The sequence below is a fragment of the Sciurus carolinensis genome, chromosome 3 (genome assembly GCF_902686445.1).
Source record: "Sciurus carolinensis chromosome 3, mSciCar1.2, whole genome shotgun sequence".
Lineage (NCBI taxonomy): Eukaryota > Metazoa > Chordata > Mammalia > Rodentia > Sciuridae > Sciurus > Sciurus carolinensis.
In genome coordinates this window covers 154,489,012-154,510,449 of record NC_062215.1, presented here as the reverse complement: position 1 = coordinate 154,510,449, position 21,438 = coordinate 154,489,012, and the positions used below count along the sequence as shown (strand labels likewise).

The window sequence follows — 21,438 nt, the reverse complement described above, 5'->3', positions numbered from 1 at the left end:
CAGTCTTATTGCATCTTCAAAATAAATTGCAAACAAAGTCAGAGAAACGTGAGAAACTAGTTGTCTTCTATTAGGCCAAACATTGAAGAGATTTGCCAGAGATGTGCCGAAGTGTAAATTATGACACATTTTTCACTCAACTAAAAAAGTGAAGAAAAACTTAAAATTGCAAAGACTAACTATTTTTCATGAAAAAATATTTATGTTAACAATGTGGTTCTTAATCAGAGGTGATTTTGTCCCCCCAGGACAATTTTTAGTTGTCACAATTGTGTGTATGGGAAGTGGAGCTGGCATCCAGTGGGCAGAAGACAATGATGCTGTTAAATACCCTACAATGCACAAGACAGTCTCCACAACAGAGAATTATCTAGCTCAAAATATGAACAGTATCAAGGTTGAGAAACCCTGTGTTATTGTATATATAAATATATTTAATTCTCAATTTAAATTTCTAAAACAGTAAATGTCAACATAATCCACAGAAATAGATACTCTGGGATCTTAAGAGTTTGAGAACAAAAAGAACAAAAACTCCAAATGATTCATCTCAATATTGTAATAAAAGCACTCTACACCTTATGATGTTTACAGTTATGATCTAATACTATATATCATGCAAAGTAAATTGCTGGAATAAGAAGACAAGTTTTTAAAGAGCTCACCTGTTCTTTATGTGGTAATATATTGCTAAGGTCACACTGTGGAAGGAAAAAAAAATTATTTATAACACCTTATCATCTGTTATAGTTGACTTTTTTTTTTTTTTTTTTTTTTTTTTTTTTTTTTTTTTAAGGTATAAGGGACCTTCCAATCAGCCCTGAAATCCTCTAGTTCAGAACAGTACCATTTGGGCATTGGATCCCTTATTTTAGTTTTGTTGATTATGATAATATACAAATTATTAAATATCTTCCCTGTCATTTGCCCATCTACCCAGAGCCTTTCATCCTGTGCAAGCTGTATTTGTACACATGCTTAAGTTTAAGACACAGATTTCCTCCACTCCCCTAAAGTTGTTAGGCCCAGAATTTCAGTTGATTTAGTTACACTATCCACCTGCCCACCATTTCTCATTTCCCCAAAAGTGAAAAAAATGAAAGTGCTATATACCAAATAAAAGCATTTAAAATCATTTTTGCATTACTAGTAGAAAATTAGTAAGTATAAGTGCCCACAAAAGATGAAGATAGGTCTACCTATCCTGCAGTAAGCAGCCCTGACAACGTAGCATAATACCAAATAGTATAATATTAATGGCAGGTATTTCCAAATTGGATTAAACAAAATATTAATAAACAGACAACTCTTCACACATTATATTACTGTATTCATAAGTTATCCAAAGATGCTTTGTATTAGGGGAAAAAGGGTTCTCTTACATAAATTATAGGATTCCATTTGCTCTAAAATGAAGTTCAAAATGAGGGAAGGCAAATCTGAATTTTAAAAGTAGGTGTATACAGTATTTTAAATTTTTAAATTTAAATTAAAAAAATAACATTACTGTCATCAAAGATGGATACTTCTATAGTGCTTCCAACAGTTTTATTTCCAAAATTGATGTTAAAATTACAGAATTTGATGTCATATGCTAAAAAAGGACCACTAAACTTTATATGGCATTTCATCCAACAACCCATTTTACAGATAAAAGGGACCAAGGCTTAAAAATGATTTGCCCAAGGTCCCACCAATCAATCAGAAGCAGTTCTCTAGTGGCTCCTAAACTTAGCTGCACATTGAAATTGCCTGAGGAGGTTTAAACAGACCTGACCTTCCACCTTGAGACTTTCCAATTAACTGGGCATCAAGAACGATTTTAGAGTTCCCTAGGTGAGTCCAATGTGCAGTAAAGTTTGAGAATGACTTAGGGTTAAGATCAGAATCACCTGAATGTTTTGTCTATATAAGTGCACTTCATATCCATCACTGGTTTCCTAAAAGGCTTGTGAGAACCTATGGATGAAGGGGAAGAGGAAGGTGGGAAAATGCACATTTGCGGGAATGTACTTGGAAAATCACTTGCATAGGTGATTCTAAGAAGGCTTACCCATTCCATTCAGAACAATGCACTACTAATCCATGATAAACATTTTTCAAATTTTTCCTGAAAGTCAATTTGCCCTATTACTCAGTTACTCTTTCTTTCACCAATAGTGAATGCACTGAGTGATTATTTTTATAATTTAATGAAAAAACTAAAACTTATTGTACTTCCAAACACAGACTTCTAAACAACAGACTCAGTTAAGGGAATAAAAAGCATGAAACCTACATGTGTTAGCAAGGTTACTCTTTGAATTATACACTGAAACATCAGAATCTTTTGAATTCTAGTCACAGAAGAGTGGTATTTTAATCATGGCTATTTAGGGCTAAAAACAAACATTCAGTGATTACTCAATAGATGCCAAATCTCAGGACTTTAGACAAGGCTCGATTTTTGCTAAAATACTGTTATTAAGTGTGAGAGGAAAGTTACATTATTGTGAGTGTGAACTTGCAGTTTTCAACTGAGGTAGAAGTTACTGATAATAGTTAAGAAATAAAAATGCTGGTATATTAGAAACAAAATCAGGCTAATTAGGTTTTTAGACTGAAAAATAAAATTAGGGGTAAGAGTATTAATATTCTGAAAAAGCACTTTCCAAACTATGTTCTTAAAAAAAAAATCAGTTCTTACACCCCCAAGAAGACATTAATAATGTTACCTGGACAACCCCAATATAGTGGGGAAGCTCTGTACCCTGTTTTTGTTGTTGTTATTTTAATAAGTTTAAAAGGTTCATCTTGGATGTTTTCATCTTGGATGTTTTGAAAGTGCATCTGTTATTTCAAATGCCAATATGCTATGGTGCAAGGAGAAGATTAGATATTCCTTCCTCCTAGTTTCCAAAGTAGTAAACAGGATTTTAGGCCTGTAATTCATAACTTTTTTTCCCCAGCAACATCTGATAAAAAAGCACCTCTTCTTATGTTCAACAGTGTCTTAACAACAAAAATGCATCAAATAAAGAGGTACACTTTTCCTGGGATTCCTTATTTACTAACTGGCTTTCCCTTTCACCATAAAGTCTGAGATTAAAATGGAAATTGAAAACTCACATTCAGGTCCTTAAAATCAATATATACTTGACCCCAATTTCGTTAAAAGGACAGTCAATAGCTGAAATTACCAAGTATGGCTGGGATGCTTTTAGCAGAAAGGGGTCTGTCACTCAGCCTTTGGCAACCTAGTTGTACTCACCATTTTATTGTGGTTCTAAGATTAGGCTGGCTGACTGTGCTGTCATCTAGAAATATTGTTGAGCATGAGCTATACTTTTTAGTAAGCTGCCCTGGAGATACCTGAAGGGGAAGGGAAATAGAAGAAAATGTCACAGTAAGTTAAATCTATAAAATGTGTTTATTTTCCTTGGTTAAAATGTCAAACGATAAAGCATTAAGATATTTCTTATACTCTGTGAATTGCTTGAATGTGATATCATGTGTGGCTCTACAGGAAACCCGCTGGAGGCTCTTAACTTCACAGATGATGTTTGAGGAATGGGTTATAAAATGCTGCTCTTGGTATGGGACCTACAATCAAACCTGACAAGCATCTATTATGAATTAATTCCCTTAATAAATACTGGAAAAAGTTTAAAATAAGATTTCAGTGTTTTCCTCTTAAGCAATAAAAAGCAGTTGAGAGGTTTTATTTCTACTATTTAGTAACTATAATAAAATGTTATGCCTTAAATAATACTGGCACAAGAGCAGTTTGCTGCAATAAGTGGAAGTCTAATACTAAATTTACTAATTTGCTAGTTTTAAATGTCTTATGTGATTACACAAATGTTTTGGAGTCAGAGGCTATGTGTCAGGGCTGTTCAGTCACTAACAAGGCTTGGGACCATAGGTCTGAGTCTATTCCTTTATGTAAAGGGTAAAATTATTGCCTTAAGATTCTCTCACATCCAAAATCAGATGATAAAAACTTTCACTTCACTTTTAAGTAGATTGCCATTATGTTACTTATATGAAAATCTCAGATTTATTTAGTTTTTTCTCTTATTTGACCCATATCACAACCTTCCTGCCTCATTAGTGCTGCTCTCTGCCCAAAGTCTTTTTCTTCCTTGTCCCAGAAGTTTGACTCCTTCTACCTTCCAGGATACCTTTGCCAGCAGCCAGACCACAAAACTCATCCTCCAATTCACCACTTGTTATAGGATACTCCTTGCAGGGTATATCTCCCACATAAGAAATTAAGTTTCTCCAAAGAAGGGAGGACTCTTACTGCTCCTATCTCCAGCTGCTGAGCACAGAATTGGGGACAAGTTAGGGAGTTGAGCAACTATTTGACAAATTACTATTTAAGAATCAATTACAATTTGGAAGACAAATCTTGTTACAGATACAAATTAGTGAAAATTTATCTGAAGTGCTACTGAAGAGGTGACAATGAACTTTTTGAGGCCTCTAAATAAACTATCATTAAAACACTTTAGAAGTATCCATTTATTTGCAGAGGGTATAAAGGGTGCAAGAATATAGCAATAGTCAGATACTAAAACAGCCTAAACTACATTAAAACAATTCTCATCCTTAAAAGGCCAATAACCAAATCTCATCACTGAATAGTTGAAGATTAACAGCAGCATTCTTTAAAACCACACAATATTAATGATTTTAATGTTCTTAAAAAAAAAAAAAAAAGCCAATTCAGATAAGCCTTCCTTCCTCCTATCAATATAAAGGTTTTCATCATGCTGTTACTTTCTCCCATCAGCAGCTCCCAAAATAAATGAAAGATGGGGCAGGCAGGAGACCTAGCTGAAAGTACAGAGCACTTAAAAAGTCCACCAGTTGTCCACAGAAATATCTATGAAGTATATAAAGTTGTATTTTGCTTTCTTCAGATGTTTTCACGGCAAAGTCACTTAACTCTCTTTGTTAAAAGTGCTAGAAGTTATATTTTTGAAAAGTATAACTATTTGGAGGAATAAATTCTCCTTCTAGCTAAAAATGTTTTACCTATACCTAAAGTTGGATATGTTTCTTAAGCTACTCAGTTAACATGTATAGTGATGAAATAAAATCTCCATATGGGAATAAAAAGGGTGAAAAATCAACGAAAATATAGACTAGTTGGTAGAACTTTGGGTGATATTTTCTTTCACTTTTCTCTATTTACAATTTTTTCTATCATGAACATATATTTGCTTGTCTTGAAAACATTAATGCCAAGTCATTTAAAATTTTTAATTAGATGTGGTCTTACAGCCTGTGAGAGCTCTGTAGTAAATCAGCAATTTACTGGCTAGATCCAGCCAAAATACACTCATCACTTCCCCATTAGTCTACGCTTACTCTAAACTGATAAAAGACAGAGCGATCATTCATTTTGTAGGAAGAGTCATTTCTGCTACCCTCCCACCCACTGCAATCAAGTCATTCCCAAATTTCAAAGTGACCAGAAAAGCTGAATGCAAAAACTCTCTGCTGCCAATACAGAACAGAGGGCATACCTGTCACTGCCAGTTATACCAATATTTCAGTCTTGAGACTAGAGAGTAGCAAAACTAATCCTCCGAGCAAAGCCTAGAATATAGCTACCAACAAGTAACTTTCCTCTCATCTTGCTTGAAAAATTAGGATAATTTGCCCTTTATGATTAAAACCTTATCACTGCTGGCTCACAACCACAATAAAGTATCCTGACAAACATAAGGATATAAAAAAAAAAAAAAAGCAGAAACATTTCTGACAGATGATTACTAAAAGAGACACAAACAACAGCATCTTTCTTCTTTCAGTCAGCACAAATGATAAGGTTCAGAATTTTGTAATCCTTACAGGAAAGGGAGTACTTAGTAGACTTAAGGTCAAATGGCAAAGACTAGAAAATAATCACACCTAGTAGTCTAGCAAATCATAATCAGAACCTTACCATCAAAGGTCAAGAACTTGTTGAAATCCTGTCTCTACCCACTGACTTTTCCCATGGTACCTATAGCCTCTTATTTTAATCCATTAAAAAAAAAAAAAAAACCTGAAGTTCATTTATTTCTCTCTCTCGCTCTCTCACTCTTGTTTTGGATGTGTTAAGAACTAATGATGTTTAATTAACTTGAAAATTTCTAACACTTTATGCATTCATGTTCCATCTATTGTCAAACAGTAATGGGACAATATGGCAGGATGTATGGTTTGAAAGGAATTCTAAAATATAGCCTTATTGTATGCTAATTACAGGTAAAACTTTTAAAAGTTTGGATCAATATCATTAAGCATATTGAGTTTGAACTTAGATATATACTTTGAATACAAGTTCTAAATTCATTTATTAAACATGGAAGATTGACCACACATCTATTTCCTTTTCCTCCTGAAATCTCATTAAGGATATAAAATACAGATTATATATAAGGCTAGGAGATAGGACGGAGAGATGGTTTTTAATGTTTGAAATACGGAAAGTAGCTAGATAAAGGAATTAGGTAACATGACAAAAGAGTAGAAGCACAATTCTGGTGGCCATGAGTGACTGGCAGGAATAAACAAGCCGGTTTATCTTGCAGAACCCACAGAGACTCAGAATTCAGAGGCACAAAGCACCTTGGAATGAAACATAAAACAAAGGTAAAGGAGGTCAATAGGGAATCTGGGCTTAGAGCCCAAAGTTCATCTGTCCTCCATTTTATAAGGAATCTAGATATTAGTTCTCCAGATATATTAAACCTGACAGTTTCTGGGCTTAGGGTTACAAGTCTCAGAGATACCAGGGCTAAAACCTGGAAAATAATGGGAAAAAACTACACACTAAATGGTGAACTCCATACCTCCCTTTCCCAACCTCTGGAAAATGAACAGCCATGTATGTACTTCCCTAGGCAGAAAACTAGGAGATCCTTCTCTGAAGAAACTGAACTGTATCAGAGTCAGGGTCCCCAGATAATACACTGAGGTCTCAACAAATGCAAAGTTGGCATGGCCTCCAAATCCATGGAGTGAAACCCATCAGTTAACAAGTCCTGCTCATACGTGGTGCTTCCAAGCAGAAAAATTCAGGGTCCACCACACATTTGAGGGAAGCCACTGACAAGGGCTAGAAAAAAGAAATTAATGGGAGGGCTAAAAATTCAGGTCTAAATTAAAACTCAAGGGGAAAAACCTCAATAGAAAGGTTAAAGCACAGACTCAAGGGATCTTAAGAAAAACCAGAAAATGGGGAAGGATGGAAGTTGGACACTGGTGTAGAAATACTGGTCAAAGAAGCCCAATATCTGAATGACAAGAATGAAAGAAAAAAAAAAAAAGAGAGAGAAAATATCAATAAAATACAAGAAAGAAAATTTTCTAAAAAGAGATGATTTGTAAACTTAATGGCCCCAATAACATAAAAAGGTTCATAACAAGCCATATCATGCAATTTCAGAATCCCCCAGATAGAGAAGATACTAAAGCTTTCAGAGAAGGGATGGGAGAAAATTACCAAAGTTGGTTATATACAGTGTATCATACCATGGCAACAAATTTATAAATAAGACAATAAAGAAACATCTTCACCACTGTGAAAATTAGTTTCAACCTAGAATCCTATACTTTTACCAAATAGGAATGGCACATTTATGTGACAGAGGGAAACACAGAAACTCGAGGATCCAACACAAAAGAGCAGTTACATGAGATCCCAGATGACTTCAGAAAGACACCCCAGGAAAACAAGCAGAGAGTAGCTTAAGGAAAAATCAGTCTGTTTTAGAGTAGGATGACAAAAGGCTGAGAAGAGCTGCCTCCAGAAGGAAGACTAAACAGATGTGTTTGAGGAGAAGAATATGTTTTTTATAAGCACGTGGAAATGCTACAACATTGGGTGGGGAAATAACAGGCAAGTGAAAATAGAAAATTAATTTCACTAAAAATTTCAGAAATTTTTTTCTGAAAAAAGATTTTGAAAAGATTTCTTTTCAAAAAGATTTCAGAAATATCTTTTCATGAGGAAGAATTAAGGCTGAACCTCCAGGAGGCGGCACAAAATACCATATGACTCAGCAGTGAAAAATATTTGCACAATGTAATCAATTAGTGATTTAATAATAAAATGTGATATATGTCAAGGAAAGACAGCAAGGGAATAACGTCAGAGTGGAATGAGGAAGCTGAACTTTCCACCTGCTGCAAATTACAAGAAATCAATAGCTAATACTAAAACCTGACTAATAGTTTGTTACTTTAATAATAATAATAATAATAAAAAGGACTACAAAATTAACGCAAAAATATTTCAGGCAGATCTTTCTACCACAAACCATGTTACTGAAATTTAACTGTCAGAAATCCTTAAAAACGGACATTACTAAGTCGAAGATTTCCCTGATTTAATACTTAAGAAATTGAAGAGATTTAAAAATCCACAAAAAGTGAACCCTGCTAACAGTAATGAATGCCCATTATATATTTATATATTTTAAAAATCAAAGCAGACATACTTTTAACTCACTATAATTTCTCAACTGTTCAACTGTTTACTTACATGGTTTAAATGGTTGCTCTTCCTCTTTTCACGCACTAAGAATGAAAAAAATTAACTGATCAATTCTGATACAAATGCCATAGAAAAATAAAAGTAGCTAAGTATTTGATGGATTACCAATATACGAAATAACAAAGTTCAATTCTATTTTTTTTAAAATAATTTCCAAAAAATTAATAATCTGAATCTTCTGGCAAGATAAGTTTCATAAGTAAAATCTAAAAACTTAGTTTTATCTTTTTATCTAGCAGATAATCTATTATGTACAAATGAGAGACTGAAAGACTCTCCATAAACAAAAGGGGCAAAACAAATTGGGCCAGGTGGGAAATATAGCTAATAAGATAGTACACCTATTGCACATCTGAATCACTAAATAGTAGTACTTTCCAGTTCTGTATTTCCATACTGCTTACTTTAGCTACCAGGATCTAACAGCTCTAGGAAATGGTTTGTGGCTAGGCACCCATCTCTAGATGCATCGGAATCCCTGGAAGCATCCTGATCCACCTATTGATAATCTACCAAAATATGTTGCTAAAAAAATTAATGGGTCTTCATACAATTGTAAAGTAGCCCAGCTTAAATTTAAATTTTTAAATGAGTGTGCTAACCTAATTGAACATGATTATCTACAGCACACAGATTTCTTTATGCTCTCATTAAGGCCAGAAAAGTACATGCTTGGGCCACACTTTGTTTCCCACATGCCTCCTCCTTTAACGCTAGACGGCACTGTAGTTACACAATCCTTCCCACTGAAGAGAGGCAAGGGATAGTTTTTCTTTTTTTTCTTCCTCACACTCTTAGCACACAGCTCTTAAAGAAACTGAGACATATAGCAATGCTAACCAGAAATGGTTGGCTCAAGACAGGAAAAGTACACACATTGCAACCCCCAATTTTTACTGTGCTGCATTACTCCAAATGTAATTACAGAACCCTCCACTATTTATATTCTTCTTGTAATAAGCTGAAAAACTTGACCATTTTTTCTTTTTAGCATTAAAAAAAAAAAAAAGCTTTGACCAAACATTAAAGAAAAAAGCAGGGATAAAGAAATATACTACAATTTTGATGGTTCATCCTAAAACAAGCAGGACACAGGAAACTTATACTCTTTCATACACTGGCTTAACCTCCTGGGAAACACTATAATTCATGTTTGTTCCAGTTTTTAATACATTAGAATGAAAAAGCTGTGAGTGGCTTAAAAGTTCTGAGTAGTATAAATCTAGATGTGAGACAGGCTCCTTTGTTTAGAGCATTGTAAAATAAGCTCAAAATCAGATTCAATCCCCATATATAAACAACTGTTTTTTAAAATTTCTTCACATGAAAATCTAATTAAAACCTATTTCATATGATTTATCTTTAAAATACACTCTTGAGGACCAAGGGGGGTGGATAAGATAACATGGAATACTAGGTATAAATCCATGACTACTTCTAAATCATGTGACAATTGCCTTGATAAAAGGTAACAAAGGTATAAACAGAGTTTACCAGTTCTAAGAGTGACAAAGGAGAGAAGTGTATCATCCCATATTAAGATGTCATGTAGAATATATGTAAAGTTTAAAATTTTAAACTGATGTAAGAATTCTTCTAAATACTTTCTATGATATATCATATAAAATGTCCTTTCTTTGGTGGGGAAAAATATTGTCTTACCATCTGTCTGAGATTTGCTCAGGAAAATTGTGCTTGCCCTTGGATGGTCAGAAGGGTTTGATTCCAAAGCTAGATCTAAAGAGAAAGAGAAAAGGATGTGATAATTTAGTTCAGTAAAAGAGTAGATGGTCTTTAAAATAACTACATATCAACTTTAGTCACCTTTAATAATCTTAGAAAAAAATTTTAATTATGAACATGTAGGAAACAAAGGCAACAATATAAAAACTCTACGGAAGAACTGTAAAATCCCAGATTCTCTCCACACATGTGGAGTAAAACCAGGCTAGGCATTAAGGTAATTGAACGCAACTTTTACATGAACTATACATGTGCTCACCACTTCTCATTCTCCAGAAATGCAAGCACCCTTCTCTGTGCTGATATTACCAGCACATTTCAGGAGCAGTCTAAACAACAAGAGATGCCTTGACCAATTACTGTCAAATACTGGCTTAACATACCAAATATGCTAAAATGAGATTGTTTTGGCAAATGTTTTTCAGACAATCACAAGGCTGATTCTAATGTCATTCAACAAGTAAATTAAGCTAGTTAGCTTCGGCTTATTTGTGGGCTATTCATCATGGCAGGTATAAGAGTATTGCATAAAAATTCAATGGCCTAACCTACATGAACACTTCCATGATAGTAACTGATTTTTTTTAATAAACTTCTGTCCTAAATTTCCAAGACTATACTCTTCTCTCTTTCTTCTTAATCTCTGCAGTTCACCTAGGGAGCAAGACGAGATAATCTTCTATTTACTCAAGACTATAAAACAGATTCATAAATTTTTTAAATATCCCATTTGGGATAGCAAAAGTTGTCATGAAGGTGGGAATCTAAATACTCTTAAGCAATGTCCATCTCAAGTCATTTAAGAAACTGGACCAAGAACCAGACAGAATAGTAGTAAGGCAGTATTTCCCAAATCATATTTTAATAATTGTCCTACTTTAAAAAAAGGGATTCAATGTCCAAATCATAATATATTTATATCCAAGGCTCTCACAAAATCAAAATGCACACTGATATACATACACTCAGCATTTCACAAATTTATCTACTTAAAATTCTTTCTCTCCCTCCAGGTAATATCATTCGAATCTTGCAAGAACATTAATTTGGGACTATCTGGTTTAATGGGAATCTGAATCATCCATTTTAATGGTACTGTCAGATCAGAAACTTGTTTAAATCACTCTGTCCTTCATGGAAACTTATTCATGGAAGTTTATTAAAATGCTTTTGAAGAAAACTATTCTTAAGTAAAAGATCCACAAAACAGTTAAAGTTTTTTTTCACATAATGAAAGGATGATGAGACAACGTTAGCTATGTGTAAAAATATCATGTGAGCACAGAATGACAGGGAGAGACTTTCACAGCTATCTCCAATCCAAAGCTTCTGAAGGGATTTAGGACTACTTCCTACCAAAAACAAAGCAAATATATTACCATTTGGATTTAAAATATAATTTGCAAAATTATTACAGTATCTTAAAAATGTGCAGAAATAGCCATATAACATAGCAGCACCTATGTAAAGTTTAATTCAAAATGTTCACTGGAATTCTAGGAAAATTAAAGTATCTCAATTAAAGGGGAGCAGGCCTAAAAGACTCATAAAAATCCTAAAATCAAAATATGCTGCTATGTATTTTAGACAATATTCAGGAAGAGTGGCATAAAAGAAATGACAACCTACAGACAAAAAGTAAAATTAGCCCAAGTGGCAAGCTGGCAACTCTACCTCCTACCCTAGGTGTTAGAGTGGACCATATGACTCTGAGCTAGACAATCAATTAGAACTCTTGAGAGTTCCCAAGACTAAGAGGAAAATGGCAGAGTTGTTTTCTAGGACCATTAGCTAGCTAAGTCAGCAGCTGTTGCTAACTTTGCAATCATGAAAAGAAAAGTCTTTTCAGAAGAGATGAAGAGAGGGTGGCAGGACTGAGAGAGGTTCTGATATCATGTAATTCCTGGGCCAGGTTGTATCTAACTGATCTGTAAATTCCTTGGTTATATAAAACTATTTAGACATAGATTTTAACTTGCAAATATAAGAGACCTGCTTAATCAGCAGTATTAATGAACATACCAAAGGTAGAGATGAATAAATCACTTGCTCATTTAATAAATCTTATTAAACAGAAATTTAAAGCCAAATTTAAAAATTATCAATGCTCTCATAACCATTACATTTAATTGCTTTTCTCATGCACATTTAAAAAATTGTTCTTGGGGTTGTGGCTCAGTGATAGAGGGCCTTGGGGTTCAATCCCCAGTATGATAGGGACAGCTCCTGGGCTGGGGATGTAGCTCAGTGGTAAAATACTTGTCTAGAATGTCTGAGGCCCTGGGCGCTGCAACAAATGAACAACTAAAAAGGAAGAAAATCCTCTTAACAGTATACAATTTAGTATTATTACATGAAAATGATTTCTAACCCCCTTACAGTATATTTAATATTTAATGCATAGATACATAAAGGTGCAGCCAAGTGTCATTCCTATACTTGATTATTTTGGGGGGATTTAGGCACTTACAACACTTCTAGTATTACAAGGAAAACCTTTAAGGGCATAGTGTTTTTAAATTATTCTTTTTATTCCCTTGGAAAGACTTATGAAAGTGGGGTGACTAGACCAAAAGGTTGGATCATTTTCATAGTTCAACACATATAATTGCTAAATTGCTTTCTAAAGGAAGGCACATGTTAACAATTACACCAGTTTTAATTCATATGCAGTTCCGGATACCTAAAAAAGACCTGCTTATGTGAATGAGGCACATTACTATGACTCTAATTTGCATATATTTAATCACACTTTTGACTACTCTCCAGTGGTTAACAGTGGTTATTTCCATTTTGGTGAGTTTCATATATTTATATATACTGTAGGCATTGTATCCACTAGGGCCTTAATGTTGTCAATTTACACAAGGATTTCAGAAAATACTGATTTTTGTCTATAGCCCACCACAGTTTTGTATGTAACTTGCATTTCTGTTAATGCTAAATACCAGATGTTGGTATTACATGTACAAAATAGACATTTAAGTCATTAGATAGTAAACTCATAAACACTATTATTTCTGCACTCTCCATTAAATCTACTGCCAAGAGCCTAAGGAGACTCTGATAAATCATACTACACTATTTCCACTATCACAAAGGTAAAACTGCCCACTATTAAGCAAGGCATCAGGTCCCACAAACATGCACGCATCTGATTTAGAGATGTCAGGAAAATAAAAATATATCAATTACCATGTGTCTTATGATGTAAACTCCTTAAAAGTTATTTTTTTTAGAAATCTGTAAAAATGTATTAGACCAAGAAAAAATACTCTTTTATCTCATGATTAGGAGTGTTATGATTAAAATTATATTGTAAGACACCTTGTATTATCAATTTAAATTGTAATTAATTTGGCAGCATGATAGGCTGATGTAGGAAAAGTAGTTTAAAAGAAAAACTAAACTCCAGTCTTAATGTAAACATCTTTGATATCAAAAACTGCTATTCCTCTAAGACTATCAGTTGTATGATTCAACTTAACTGCACAGATGTTAAAAATGCAAAAAACATATGCAACTTAGAATAAATGAAGTGCATTACTAAAGGCTAAGTGTTGAAATTATGCAACCATAAACTGTCATGAAATTATTTCCTTGTCAAAATATTAAAGGGAGAGGGTAGTGACCAAGAAACTATTGGACAGAAAAAGCATATTTCAGAGAGATATTGATTTTAACATTGATTTCAATATATCCTAATTAAAAAGATGTCAGCAGTTTCGGGGCCAACTTCTGGGCACCTGAAAGACTTAATGCATTTACTGACCTGCATCGATCATCCCTTACTGTACATTATAAGAATACACAAATGTTTTTAAGTGTCACAATTACCATGCAAACAATGATTTTATCTGAGTCCACATTTTCCACCATCAGGTAATTTTTTTTTTTTAAGTTGTAGATGGACACAATACCTTTATTTATTTTTATGTGGTGCTGAGTATGAAGCCCATATATATATATGAGGGGTAAGCACTCCACCACTGAGCTACAAACCCAACCCCATGAGGTAATTCTTCACCTGGCAGCCTTGAGCTGGTGCTGGCCTGCCTCAGCAGAGGACAACAGCAGAGCTCCTGTCTGGCTTCTCTTTTCTAGCCTCTGGTGATACTAACTGTGGCTTCCAATTCATTTCTGGACCCGTCTCTCCATCAGTTCTGTCCTGCCCTGTTTTAATTCTCAATTTATGTTTTGGTGATCATGACTGAGATGTGACATTTCAGATACTACAGTATACCCTTTCTTCTATTATATATTTCTTAAGAGCACTTTACTCAATTTCTTAAGAGTTTGAGACCATTCCTAGATTACAAGACACTACCTCCATTTTATTGCCTATTATCCAATGCTATTGTTTAACAGTAAGAATTTATTTTAATATGCTGGGAGCAGGGAAGGTAGCTTCCAAAGAAGCCCATGAGCCATTCTACAAATTATTTTCCTATATGCCACATATCTGGAATTTACATTCTTGAACTACCAAGTCTTATTCTTCAAAACTTTGGAAAATTTAATTTACACTTTCAGAGGCCATCTTCTCCTATGTGAATCCATTTTAAGTCCTATACTGTCTAACCCAAAACATGGTGAGAATCAAATAAAATGCAAGACTAGTCTTTATAGTGCATAATACACACAATTACAAAACAAAGCTTTCACAAACTCAAAAGCAAAAAAGTGGACATTTAGGATTTCATTGGAAAACTCATACCAAAAATAACATATTGAGCAAACATGCTTTGGTCACCACTAAAGAAAGGGTACGCACAAGATCATCAAGAATTCCTCCCCATGGTTGTTAAGAGTTTTAAATATGCAAATATGTATTATTTTCCTTGCTTTCTTACAAGTAGATTGCTGTATGTTTTTTTTTTTAATGTAATATACCTTGGAAATCATTCCATAAGCATTCTTTACAGTTCCATTCAGCTACAAAGATACTTACATAGATGCACTATGTACATTCACTGCATGAATGTCCCAGTTTCTTTTACCAGTCCCTTATTAGACATTTGAATTATTATCAACATTTTGCTATTGAAAATGATACAACAAACTTGGTACATGTATTGTTTCATATCTATGGTCATGTACCTTTAGAATAAATTTCTTTAAGTGGGATTTCTGGATTAAATGTATCTGTAATGTTGTGAGATTATGCCAAATCCTTCTCGATGGGGTCAAAACATTTTGCATTTCCACAAGCAAAATATGAATTTAACCTCCTTCATGGCCTCACCCAATATTGTACCGTCAAGTTTTTGGATTTTTGCTCCAAAGAGAATTTGCCACAGTTTTCATTTGCATTTTTCTTATGTTTGAAGGTATGTTTTAAGGATCACTTGCATTCCTTTTTCTGTGGCTTGTCTATTCATCTTTGTTACCTACTTTTAGATTCGCTCTATTTCTTTAATCAGACATTTTAGGACCTTATTAATATGGCTTTTTTGTTTGGGCCACTATTGGTTCTCCCCTGAACTACTGGCACAGGTCTCCTGGTGTGTCTTCCTGCTTCCACCCTTGATGCTTCACAATGTATTCTCAAAGAACAGCTAGTCTGTTTGGTTTTTTGTTTTTTAAAGAATATATTCCCCTATCTCTAACCCTCCAATGGTTTCCCGATACAACTGAAGTCCAGGTTCTTTGTTAAGACCCACTGGGCACACAACAGCCACCACCTTCCTCCTGGCATCCCTTTTATTCTGCTATAGTCCCTTCTGCATGGAAGGCTCCTCCCACCACACATGGCTCCCTCTCATTTTTAGCACAGCTTACACATCACTTAAGGAGAATAGACATCTTTCACCACCCCATGTAAAGGTATGTAAAACTGCTCTCCTGCCCTGTTCCTTTCTTCTCAGCACCTCACCACCTGACATTTTTGATCATTCATGTCTGTCTACCCCTCCCAATTCTACTATGTAAGGATCAGGGTTAAGAAGAGAGTTGTCTTGTGTACCACTATTGGCCCTATATCTGGAATACTGATCATTCAAAGGTGCTCAATAAATGTAGTATACTCAAAACTAGTTAAGTTTCTCCTGTTTTCCCATTACCATCTAAGATTTCTTTTAGTGCCATTTCTTGTCACCTACAACTAGCAATATTTTCAGATCTTAAGAGTGGTAGCTATTCAGAATTAAAGACACAAAATAAGCTACCAAGTACCAAACAACAAAGAGTCCTAATGTCCAGCAAAACGTCAATATTAATTTGGCATAAGAACATTTAATACTAAAACACCTTAACTACAAAATGACTCATCCTATGGATTTAAATTGTTTCATAAGGGAAAACATGCCATCTGAATTCTATAGTAGAAAAGTCATCAAAATGTGTTTTTATCTGTACCCCCAGAATCAAACATATAATGGTACTGTTTGATTTTACTATAAAAGATGCCCAATGATAAGGGTCAGGGAAATAAACGATGCTCTAAATACTCAAAGATACACTAGCAGTTACAAAAAGGGCATGAGGTAGAAGCAGTGTGCGCTAGCATGGAAAAATATCCTGGAGCACTCTATACTTATCAAGCATTCCAGGAGCTTTGTCATTATTTCATTGTTTTAAGCACATGTACAAAGCAGCACATATAGAGAGATTTCATTCTATAAAATAAACAATGTTATAGTTATATGAATATAAAAGGGTCAGAAGAATCAACACCAAAGTTAGCCTGAGTATATTCTGAGTGTGAATGAAAGACTACTCTGTTTTTCCTAAATCTTTTACATCAAACACATTGGTAATCTTATAAAAACAAGAGGCTGGAGTTGTGCTCAGTGGTAAAGCACTTGCCTAACATGCATGGGGCACCGGTTTCAATCCTGAGCACCACATAAATAAATAAAATAAAGGTATCGTGTCCATCTACAACTAAAAATTTGTTTTAAATGTTTAAAAAGCGGGGGCAGTCAGGGGAATGGTGGTAGGGGAGGGGAGGTAAAACATGTACTAGAAAGAGGACAGAGCTGTTGCCCAGGTATTTTGTTTTTTGTTTTGTTTTGGATACTGGGGATTGAACCCAGGGACACATAACCACTGAGCCACATCTCCAACCCTTTTTGTATTTTATTTAGAGAGAGGGTCTCACTGAGTTGCTCACAGTCTAGCTAAATTGCTGAGGCTGGCTTTGAATTCATGATCCTTCTGCCTCAGCCTCCCTAGCTGCTGGGATTATGGTGTGCGCCACCATGCCCAGCTGCCCAGGGTTTTTTCCACATCATATTGCCAATTTATTCCCTACCCTAACCCTTCAAAGGGGTCACCTAAAAGAGCACCTTTAGCCAGCAAACTAGCAAATCTCCTAAGGTCAGAACATAAAGGCTATATGAAAAGTTCAGTAATAAAACTGGATAATAAGATCTTAGTTCTCTGTTACTGATATTACTATCAATTATATTAGATACATTGTAAAATAAAGGCAAGGTAGTAGAAACTACTTTTGAGTCTATCTGAAATCCACATTAGGTTCTGAAGAACATCTCTGAAATAATCTCAAAAATGTTCTGAAATGTTCCAAAAGAGTACAAAGTACAGCATCACTTATGTATGATTTTATCTAAGAAATCAAAATAATTCTTCATTGTAGAATAGCTAAAATGTTTCATATCTAAGGTTTTTCTCCATTTCCAGGGAAACCAGCGTAAAATTGTCTGAAATAAAGATATTAAAAGCAAATTTTCAATGTGCTTATACTTTATATTTGGTGTTCTGACTTGTTTCTAAGGAAACTTAAGAAAATAGCCAAATGTTGAAACTGAGGTTTCCCTTATCACTTTAGTAAATGCCAAAATTAAAAAAAAAAAAAAAAAAGGTACTGGGGAATCAAACATAGGACTTTGTGCTAGGCAAACATTCTACCACTGAGCTATAGTCCCAGTCCTAACAATGTTAAGACAAACTAAAAATTTAACTCTGGTATATTAATAAACATAGAACAAAAAATTCCATGCTCACAAACTATTTTTTCAGCTTTTCTGACTTAACAGTTCTTATTAAAGTTTTAATTTTACTTGCCCTCTTGTCAGCTTCTCCTCATGTTCTTTGTCCAGAGCATCTGCAGCTTCAATACAAGGTTAACAGAACAAACCCATTTACTTTACTGATAATTTAAGTCATCCTGTTCCTTCTGTTTATTCTTATTCATTGAAATTAAAGCACAGATGAGATGGGATAAAGAGGTAAATGTTTCCTCTGAGTTTTGTAAAATAAACTTTAAACAGAACTAAGATGGGAGTAAGTTGTAAGAGATGGGCCTACTTTAGATGCATTTTTGAAAAGTTTTTTCTTAAGAACAAATTTGGCATATCTACTACCTCTAGTCAGTCAGGGTTAGAAATTAGCCATAAACTGTCTGACACAGCCATTTCCTATTTTCCTTTCTTCATCATAAGGCAGGAATATTACACCATGCTTCCTTTGTATATGGAAGGGCCAAATGAGATGTATGACACATGAAAAAGCTGTAAATCCTAAAGATTTAAGTAAAGGTTCTTTTTGAACTCTCATCCAACTACCCATCTACTAATTGGTTTGTAAAATCAGACTTACCTTTCACCACCCAAGCAGAGTAGCTTTCACAAGTACTTACATGCTTTATTTTTAAAGGTACAATTAATTCATATATTGGTTCATTCTTTCACAATTTTTGAATATTCTGAAAAGTTACAAAGGCATGTCCATTATGAGGCTTAATTATTCTAACATAAAGAAAATAAGTGCCAGGTTGGGGAGGTAAACTCAGTGGTAGTCTTTGCCTAACATACCTGAGGCCCTTGGTACAATCCCCAGCACTGTGAAAACAGAAGAGACACAAACAAGCAAAAGAAACTGAGTCCAACTAAAATTTACGTAGATCTATAAAACATTTGCTCTATAGTATTAAATAATCTCTGCCATTTAAATGAAACAAATGGGCCAGCAGGGCAAACATTTGTAGTTTAGGATGTTTTCCACTCCAAAGGATCTAGTCTTCATTCAAGAACCACGCACTTAGAATTATATTTACCTAGATACATCCATTTCCAAAATTCTAGGTAAAAAATCAAAGGTATCCTCTCTTCCACCTCCCATCCCTCTTCCTCCTACCTCCTGCGGTTTAGAGTGTGAAGAACTTTCCTTTCACTTCAAATTCTAAGTGCTGAACAGGATTCTACTGATGGGAGGTGGAAGGGAAGGAGGGGAAGCCATGGAAAAAAACAAACCAACGCTGGCAGGTCTGGCTTTTTAATTTCCAAAACCATTACATTATTAATTAAAGCCTAAATTTGTTTTGACTCTTTTGAAACGTTTGACCAGCAATCTCATGAACCACCTCAACTGTCCTCTCCAAAGGGGTAAATGAAGTCTGCTAAGTGACTGGAGTAGGGCTTTAGATACATTTATCAAAGTGGGAATTAAAGTAATCGGAACTCCGTGGGTAAAGTCCTTTGGGTAAAAAACAAAATACAACACCGAAGCCCTGGCAGTAACATTTGACACTTTTCAGAGTTATTTTAAGGCCCCCTTCCCCCGGTTTTCTTTTCTTTTGTGTTCAAATTTCAGTGGGGAGGAATAAAGCAGCTTCTATCCAGGCGACTTAACACAGTCTGCTTAATATCATACAAACTCCTATGGCAGCATCTATTTGAATCTAAAGAAATCCTCAAACGTCTGGGTCTGAACTGCTAGAGTATGGGCTACCCTAACCGCTGTGCGCAAGGAACAATCAGGTTCTCACCTGGCTCCTTCACTTAAGTACCATCTGGATAGGTAAAGATAGGGACGATGGTATTTGAATTTTCACTGAGCAAAGGAAGCGAATATACCAAAACAGTCTTGATAAAGTCCCACGAGACACTGCCTAGAAAGAAAACCAGAAAGGGCCACGAACTGGAGGGTCCCAGGCCAGACTTGAAGAACATGAAAGGGGGCAAGAACTGGGCGTTAGGCAGGGAGGGAAACAGGCTGGCCAGACGCAGAGCGGAAAGAATAAGGGGTGGAGACGCCAGGCAGAGCCAGTCTGCATCCCGGTGCCCAGCCTCAGAAAAGCCGGCTCTGGGCAGGAAGGAGCCGGAGGCGGCGGCTGCCTCCCGGGGACCCTGGCGGCGGCGGAGGCCAGAGGTGCTTCCCAGAGCGGACAGTGGCCGCCGCCCCCTTACCTTCGGGCATCTCGCGGTCACTGATGTGCTGCAGGTGGTGGCCCTCGCCGGCTCCGAAATCTAACTCGGCGGGCTCCACGGCAGCGGGCGCCGGCGCTACGGCCACCGCCACTGCGTCCCCAGCCGCCGCCTCATAGAGCTCAGACTCGTAGTCCGGCTCCGCCGGCCCTGTGCGACGGCCCAGCTTTGGGCTGGCATTGGGGGACACGCAACAGGTCAGCGTGTTCCCCATGGGGCGCCTCCGCTCCTCGCCGCCGCCGCCTGCGCCTTCACTCGCCCCCGACTCTGCCGCGCTCAGTGGCCGCCCCCTCCCCCAACAATGGCGCGGCCGGCGCCGGCAGCCCCGGGCTATGCCCGGGCTGCTCCGCACATGCAGACGCGGCCTCGCCCGCTGCTTGCCTCCCCGCCCCGCCGCCCGGCCCCGGGCAGGGCTCCGGCCTCGGCCGCACCCCCGCCGCCACGCCGCGGCTGCCTCTTCAGAGCCGACTAGTCTGCGAGGGCGGCGACCAAACCGGCTTATTTAAAAGGGGTGGGGACCCAACAAGCGCTGAGAGGCGCAGCCACTGCCGGCAGAGAGCGGGGTCAGAGCTCCTCCTCCTTCCGCCGCCGCCTCCCGACTGAGGGCCGCTAGCCTGGACCGCACTTGCCAACCGGAACGCGTTCTGCGGTCACCTGGTTACGAGCAACCAATCAGACCCAGAGTTCTCTCCACGCGCCCGCCTGGAACCCAGGCACGTGACTCATAGTGCCACGCCCCATCCACGAGTGCCCCGCCCCTCGCGAGCCGCGTCCGGGACTCGGGTTTCCATTCATCGTAGGCTTCCCGGAGCTTTCCGGTCCTGGGGAAGCGGGTGTTTGTTACTCTAGACCGTCCTGGTTAACAGACTGTTAGAAAAGAGCTGGTTCCGTTAGCAACTCTATTTTTCGGAGTATGACAGCTTTTATTTGCTCACCAAACTTAGTTACACCAGAATTGTTGATCGTTTTTGTAACCAAATGCTGCTCTCC

General features: G+C 36.6%; 1 protein-coding gene across 2 annotated transcripts in view; it reads right to left on the bottom strand.

Moving 5' to 3' along the window:
• The window catches only part of Ccnyl1 (cyclin Y like 1), a 33,630-nt gene extending 12,688 nt beyond the window's left edge, over positions 1 to 20,942 (bottom strand). The window contains exons 1-5 of one of the 2 annotated variants that reach the window (XM_047543418.1): positions 20,431 to 20,941; positions 10,199 to 10,273; positions 8,525 to 8,559; positions 3,251 to 3,351; positions 666 to 701 (exon numbers count right to left, since the gene is read on the bottom strand). In XM_047543418.1, coding sequence (XP_047399374.1) covers positions 666 to 701; positions 3,251 to 3,351; positions 8,525 to 8,559; positions 10,199 to 10,273; positions 20,431 to 20,662 — 479 coding nt within the window. In that variant the 5' untranslated portion in view covers positions 20,663 to 20,941. Of the gene's footprint in view, positions 1 to 665; positions 702 to 3,250; positions 3,352 to 8,524; positions 8,560 to 10,198; positions 10,274 to 20,430 lie in introns of both variants that reach the window. The other variant, XM_047543419.1, reaches the window with a different exon arrangement.
• Between the last annotated feature and the right edge of the window lie 496 nt (positions 20,943 to 21,438).